Raw genomic sequence first — 7500 nt, 5'->3', positions numbered from 1 at the left:
CCAGTCACTTAGATGATGCTCATCCAGAATGACTCGCAATGAAGAGAACAAGCTTCAGTTCCTGGATCAGCAACATTACAAGCAACCAGAAGGCATTTCTTTTTTTTCTGTACGGTAACTAAAAACCTAGTGAGACTTTCTTGACTTATAGGAAAATGTAGGATAAAAGAAAAATTTTGTGACCCAGGATCCGAGCCAAATACCAAAATGGGGGGGACAGGCTGCTCTGAGACCGTCCCGTAACAGAAGGGTCACAGGTTTGACCCCCGCTACAGCCCTGCCACCTGCTGAAGTGTCCTGCTCATTCATCACAAGTGGCATCAGCTAAATGCCAAACATATAAATGTAAAAGTCAAAATATCAAAAAATACATTAGCTTGAAGAAGAAAATAAGGTATTCCCAGATCCTGATTTATTTATTTGTTGTTTTTTTTTGAGGGGGGATGTGTTTTCTGCAGGACACTGACACTAATATTAAAAAATAATAATCAATAATAATGATTAGTAATCAATTATTGGCATGTAAGACAAACGCTGGCATTCTTGGCATTGTGTGAATGCTTTGAACAGAAAGGCATGGTTAAGGTGGAGGAAACACAAAAATGGATTAATGGAGCGGGTCCGGTCTGTAAAACCAGGCCTTGGAATGATTTGAACTGGGGAGGAAACTCTGGTAAACCCCCAAATCTACCGGACACTTTCACTCTTTCTTACCAGCAACACAAACATTAACAGTATTTGTCTGGAGGCTGCTGGGCGCGTTTCCTTTCATATCAGGCTATGAAACAAAACAAATAAAAGCAAAACGCGAGGTCCCCTCAAATCACAACAGACAGATTTTTTTATACATCAAACAGCTTTCAATTTATCAAATACCTTCACTCTGCGGAGAACATTCAGTTTTTTTTCTATACAAAATTATTTGCTATTACAACACTGCTGATGTGAACTGTAAACCTTCATCATACTGTACTGAGACTCATTTGGTATAGAAACAATCTGAGTGCCTTCATTTTCGTTTTCTTCAAAGTACAGCAGGTCCAGAAAGTCGTGAATCATATGTAATATAGCCTGCTGTATATTTCTGCTTGTTGGACCTGTTTTCCCTGTACACACTAGTGTCAGTATGGCTGAGCGGTCTGATGCTTCAATACTGTCCGAATGGAGTTCAGATCCCACTTCTGACTAACACTCTGGATACTGGTTCAGCTGGCGGTTTCCCTATGATTCCAGACTTTTCACACACTCTGTAGTATACATAAATAATAATAATAATAATAAAAAAAAAAACAAGAGAAAGATAGCTAACTAGCATCTTGGTTACCACAAGAGTTGACTTTGACTCTTCTAACTCTTACAGCAACAGGATACTAGTCATATCCAGGTTATCATGGAATTAAAAGTAAATTCAAAAGGTGTTTATATGAATAAGGTCCCTGCTCCTTGTGGCATGTCTTCATTTTGCCAGGTTTATGCTGTGCTGAAGCCTGAGCGTTCCTCGGTTTTTATTATTATTTTCCCCAGCGTGGAGCTAACACAACCAGGACTCAGTTAGCTTAGCTGCTATAGCACGTTAGCTAAGTATTCAACTAGCTAGCTATCTGGCAACTTTTCTTTGAATTCCTAGATTAGCTAACAGTAGCTAGCTAGTTAACATTTACATTTATTTGCTTACAGCAAAGCTCCCCTTTACTGTCTTGGTATTTTTAGAGATAGCATCCTCCATTAGGCTAATAGTTATCTAGCTAGCTACCATTAACCCAGTTGGCTCTCTTTAGAATATTAATGCAGAATTTCTCTTTTCTGCTACTTTGCCTACGGTCCAGCTCTTTCCTGCCTACTTTCAGCTAAATGAGTCCTGGTTGAGTTAGGCTGTGTTCACACAGCGTTTTTTCAAACTGGCACCGCATTTTTTACATTAAACATATGGGGAGCGGCCGCCATTTGTGAGCCTTGCGTACGGTGACCAGACGTCCCGGTTTGTCCGGGATTGTCCCGGTTTCAAGATGGGTGTCCCGAGTCCCGACAAATATCTGTAAAACACTAAAATGTCCCGGTTTTCAACATTCACTACCAAATTGTCCCGGTTTTCACCACAATTAAAATACTAATAATAGTATTATACTTGTTTTCAGCGCTTACATAGACGTTTATCATGTTCTGTCCCGCTCATTATTACCTAACCCAATCAAAAAACATAAACAATGCACCACGCATCTGAATTCAACACTGATTTGTCTGTATGTGTGTCAATCAATCAATGTGTCGTTGTCAAGGCTGTTGCTAGCCTATGACGCTTGTGGCTCTGTCTGACAGAATCTGTCAGTAGCTAACGGTTAGCTGTCATGCCGAAGAGAAAGTCGCTCTTTTCTAAAGACCTCCAGAAGGATTAAGTTACTCTTTTCTTCGTGAAGTAGCCGGCAACGAAAGTGCTGCGTTCTGCGCACACTGCAAGAGTACATTTTCAGTCGCGCACGGTGGAAATGCCGACATAAAAGATCATGTTAAGACGGCCAAACATAAGCGGTGGCTTAGCGGTGTTTTGTGTTTACTAGTGTTATTATACAGTTTTCAAATAAACTATGTTTTGGTGGATTTTTGGAGACAAAACATCATTTTTCGTTTGCTGAGGCGCTGTCCATGGTGTTGAAAGGTGCAGTCAGGTGTGCTAAGCGCTGAAATAATTGTCCCCCATCCCGATGAAAACGCCTACGGTGCGTGCATAAGCGCATACATGTGCGCGTGCATGAATGTGCGGTACACTTTAAGGGTCCCGGTTTGGGGGTTTGAAAATGTGGTCACCCTAGCCTTGCGTCACAATAAAGCGCTGTGGAGTAGAGCTCTTTCAAAAATTTCAAAATGTTCAACTTTTCAGAAAAGCGTCAGGTGAGGTCGTTTCCCACAACAACAAAGATGGAGAAACTGGTTGTTGTAGTGAGTGAGTTTCTGTTACAACACCGGTCATAAAGAGGCAGAGTGGATCAGACTGGATGTGTATTGGAATATCTGTCAGCCTTTGCTCGTTGCTCATCACTGTATTATCTGGCTAGCTGGTTATCGTGATCCGCTTTTTATTTCTGCTCACAAAAAGTGCTCCAGGCAGAGCTTTTTCAACACAAAAAAAAACGCGATGTGTGAACTTGGCTGTTCACTGGGGAAAATACCAATTCACTCAGTGATGATGTAGCAACTCATCAGGATAACAACAACATTTTTGTTCCGATTGCTGTGATGAAAACTGTTTTATATTGCAGCATGTTTTCAAAAATTGTAACAAATAAAAGTGTGGTTAAAGTGCGACGATTGGCAAAAACTGATCAAGGGCGATTTGCTTGTTGTCAGACTGCTGGATGATTTCTACAGATTTATCATCCCTGTCCTTTTCCTGTTAGACAGAATGAGTCTCTTCCTTCACCGCTGACCTCTGATCAGCTGAGTATCTAACCCCCCCAACCCTTTGTTCCACGACTCCTTCTTTCTTTCTTTGTAGTTTATTTTTCTGTTTATTCTCCCTCTTTACCCTGCTGCAGCGGTCTCATATTCAATTTTCTTGTCTCCTGTTGCTCTCTCAAGCTCTCCTCTCCTTTCATTTCCCTCCTTCTTCTCCTCCATTTCTCTCCCCATTACTTTCCTCTTGACTTTCCTGCTTCCTTCTCTTTTCTTCTTCTCTTCTCCCCATTCCACGCCTCCTCTACTCCCCCACCCACCCCACTACCTCCTCCTCCTCCTCCTCCTCCTCCTAGGACCCGGCCTCCTGCTCCTGTCCCATGGCCTCCAGCAGGAGTCCCATGGGCGTCCTCTTCAGGCCGATGCTCTCCAGTTTGTTCTCCAGCTTGTTCTTCAGGCTCCGCAGCCTCACCGACGCATGGAGGAGAACCACTGGGGGAGGAGAGGAGGGGAGAAAATTAGCATAGTGAGTTTATCTGTACATCGCCAGTCCCTACTGGTCTTCCAGCTCTCCACAAACAGACTCAGGCGGCGGCCACAGTGTTCCGTCAGAAAACGGGCAGAATTAGATAAATTTCTGCCTGTTGGTTTATTTTGAGCGTCAACATGGCGGCGAGGCAGAAGAACAGGAAGCTTTGCTCATAACGGAGCTGCTTGATAGAAAAAAAAGAAGAAACAGACTCTACGGTGCATATATAAATGCAATAACTCACTACGGACAAACCTACAAAACAAACGTAGGAACGCCTCTGATTGGCTGAAAAGGACGCTGACGAATCCGTCCGTCAAGTTCAGCTGGGGTGAACTTTCTGAACGGAGCGTCATCCGTCTGTCTGACAACAGACAGACAACAGACAGACCGTCAGTGGAAATGAACAGAGACAGACAGACACAATGGATCGGTGTGGCTGCCACCTCAGCCTTTTTTCTTCTTAATTTTGGGAGTTTCTCTCCCGTTGGGTGCAGGTGGTTCATTTGCAAAAAACAAAATCATCTTTTGATTCGTCTATGGCTTCCATAGAGTTTTGATGATGTCATGTTTCCTGTGTGGACAGAACATGAGACTCAGACAGAATGCTCATCACAACTGACACTGGCATCCAAACGATGCCGTTGCCACGGTAACGCGCCGGCTTTCCGAGTCTCGTGCACCAAGTCAACACTGGTTTCCACGACAACATTAGCAAACATGCTGTGGCAGCCATTTGTAAGTGAAGCAGCCAAACGGCCATTCAAGAGTGCAGACATACAGATATGAATGAAATGGGAATGGCCGTTCTATCAATTCAGATTCTATGGTTGTCGCTATGACAACAGTGCAGAGTTCTGATAGGCAGCTGAGGCAGTGACGAGCGCTTGGATTTTAAGGGGGAACTGAACAAATAGAATACAGGTAACTGACTGAGAAGCACTGAAATGACTCTGCCACCTTAACTAAACGGTGGTGTAGATTCATGCCTGTGTGTGTGTGTGTGTGTGTGTGTGTGTGCGTGCGCTCCCGTCTTACTCAGTATAGGGAAGGCGATCCCAAACAGGAACACGGCCACGCCTCCCAGCACCGACAGGAAGAGGTAACTGGCCAATAGGACGGCCAGCAGGCAGATTGACGGGTGGTTTCTACGGAAACGGCGGATGGGAGCTTGGTTCTCGGCGGCCCAGACGAAGCCCAGGAACAGCAGAGTGACCACCGTCGCCCCGACGACCAGCTGGAGGGGCTGGAAATACCTGGGAGGAGAGCGCACAGGCAGGGATGTAACGAGCAGGGCGTCTGTGGAGGAACCTGGGGTACGTTCAAAGCTCGAACTGTTTTGTTACGGTGCAAAACGTTCGCTCCTAATGGTGTGAAATGGTGTGACTTAGTTTTAACATGGAACCCCCATTCGGCTCTTGAAAACTAAAATCTTTAACTCTGAATTTACTCTCATAGGAAGCTTTATTGAACGCGCCTGCGCCTTATTTTCAGTGTCTCAGTGGTTTGGTGGCCGGCTGTGGATCAGATGATGAACCTGCCGCTGCTCTGTTCTCCAGCAGAACCTTGGGAACCTTCATCCTGTGTCAGAACAGACTCCTCACAGCCTGCCACCAAACCACTGACTCCACTGAAAATAAGGCGCAGGCGTGTTCAATAAAGCTTCCTATGAGAGTAAAAGAGTTAAAGATTTTAGTTTTAGTGCTGCAACCTGCACTAGAATTGAAGATGAGCAAGTTACCAGGCTAATACTGACATTACTATACATATTACTATACATATTACTGTAGGTAGTACTATAGACCAGTGGTTCTCAACCTTTTTGGCTTGTGACCCCTTAAAACGAAGCCACGCCTACCTGTGACCTCATCTCAGGCTGCACATGCTTACACACAGTTCAAATAATGATTTCCCCTTTTCATCGGCCTTGCGACCCCCTGGGGGGTCCGGCGCCCAGGTTGAGAACCACTGCTGCTACTACAGGTGCGTGTACGACAGCAGGGTGGTGTTCAGGGAGGCGGTTCAGCAAAAAACCCAGAACTAACTGAGGGACAGAAACAGAAGAAAGAGTTTAGATCTTCAACTCCTGGGAGAGAGAGAGAGAGAGGTTTGATTTCAATGAGAGAGAGAGAGAGAGAGAGAGAGAGGTTTGATTTCAATGAGAGAGAGCGAGAGAGAGAGAGAGAGAGAGAGAGGTTTGATTTCAATGACAGAGAGAGAGAGAGAGAGGTTTGATTTCAATGAGAGAGAGAGAGAGAGAGAGAGAGGTTTGATTTCAATGAGAGAGAGCGAGAGAGAGAGAGAGAGAGAGAGAGGTTTGATTTCAATGACAGAGAGAGAGAGAGAGAGGTTTGATTTCAATGAGAGATTTCAATGAGAGAGAGAGAGAGATTTCAATGAGAGAGAGAGAGAGAGAGAGGAGTTTGATTTCAATGAGAGAGAGAGAGAGATTTCAATGAGAGAGAGAGAGAGAGAGAGGTTTGATTTCAATGAGAGAGAGAGAGAGAGAGATTTCAATGAGAGAGAGAGAGAGAGAGAGAGAGAGGTTTGATTTCAATAAGAGAGAGAGAGGTTTGATTTCAATGAGAGAGAGAGAGAGAGAGAGAGGTTTGATTTCAATGAGAGAGAGAGAGAGAGATTTCAATGAGAGAGGGAGACAGGTCTGATTTCAATAAGAGAGAGAGAGAGAGAGAGAGAGAGAGAGAGGTTTGATTTCAATGAGAGAGAGAGAGAGAGAGAGAGGTTTGATTTCAATGAGAGAGAGAGAGAGAGGTTTGATTTCAATGAGAGAGAGAGAGAGAGGTTTGATTTCAATGAGAGAGAGAGAGAGAGAGAGAGATTTCAATGAGAGAGAGAGATTTCAATGAGAGAGAGAGAGAGAGAGAGAGGTTTGATTTCAATGAGAGAGAGAGAGAGAGATTTCAATGAGAGAGGGAGACAGGTTTGATTTCAATAAGAGAGAGAGAGAGAGAGAGAGAGAGAGAGAGAGGTTTGATTTCAATGAGAGAGAGAGAGAGAGAGAGGTTTGATTTCAATGAGAGAGAGAGAGAGAGGTTTGATTTCAATGAGAGAGAGAGAGAGAGAGAGGTTTGATTTCAATGAGAGAGAGAGAGAGAGATTTCAATGAGAGAGAGAGAGATTTCAATGAGAGAGAGAGAGAGAGAGGTTTGATTTCAATGAGAGAGAGAGAGAGAGATTTCAATGAGAGAGAGAGAGAGAGAGAGAGAGGTTTGATTTCAATGAGAGAGAGAGAGAGAGATTTCAATGAGAGAGGGAGACAGGTTTGATTTCAATAAGAGAGAGAGAGAGAGAGAGAGGTTTGATTTCAATGAGAGGGAGAGAGAGAGAGAGAGAGAGAGAGAGAGAGAGAGAGAGATTTCAATAAGAGAGAGAGAGAGGTTTGATTTCAATGAGAGGGAGAGAGAGAGAGAGAGAGAGGTTTGATTTCAATGAGAGAGAGAGAGAGAGAGAGAGAGAGAGAGAGAGAGAGAGAGAGAGGTTTGATTTCAATAACTCATCTTAATCTTCTAACCTGCTCTCTCTCATCTGTAAAGCTGTGTGTGTGTGTGTGTGTGGGGGGGGGG

The 7500-nt window shown here is 44.1% G+C and overlaps 1 protein-coding gene across 1 annotated transcript in view; it reads right to left on the bottom strand.

The window, feature by feature from the left end:
- Positions 1-3739: 3739 nt before the first annotated feature.
- The window catches only part of praf2 (PRA1 domain family, member 2), a 5693-nt gene continuing 1932 nt past the window's right edge, over positions 3740-7500 (bottom strand). The window contains exons 2-3 of the mRNA XM_071921866.2: positions 4955-5172; positions 3740-3879 (exon numbers count right to left, since the gene is read on the bottom strand). Coding sequence (XP_071777967.2) covers positions 3740-3879; positions 4955-5172 — 358 coding nt within the window. The remainder of the gene's footprint in view (positions 3880-4954; positions 5173-7500) is intronic.

Source organism: Centroberyx gerrardi, unplaced genomic scaffold, assembly GCF_048128805.1.
Source record: "Centroberyx gerrardi isolate f3 unplaced genomic scaffold, fCenGer3.hap1.cur.20231027 Scaffold_74, whole genome shotgun sequence".
NCBI lineage: Eukaryota > Metazoa > Chordata > Actinopteri > Beryciformes > Berycidae > Centroberyx > Centroberyx gerrardi.
The sequence above is the reverse complement of the archived record's forward strand: the minus strand, read 5'-3'. Positions and strand labels throughout refer to the sequence as shown.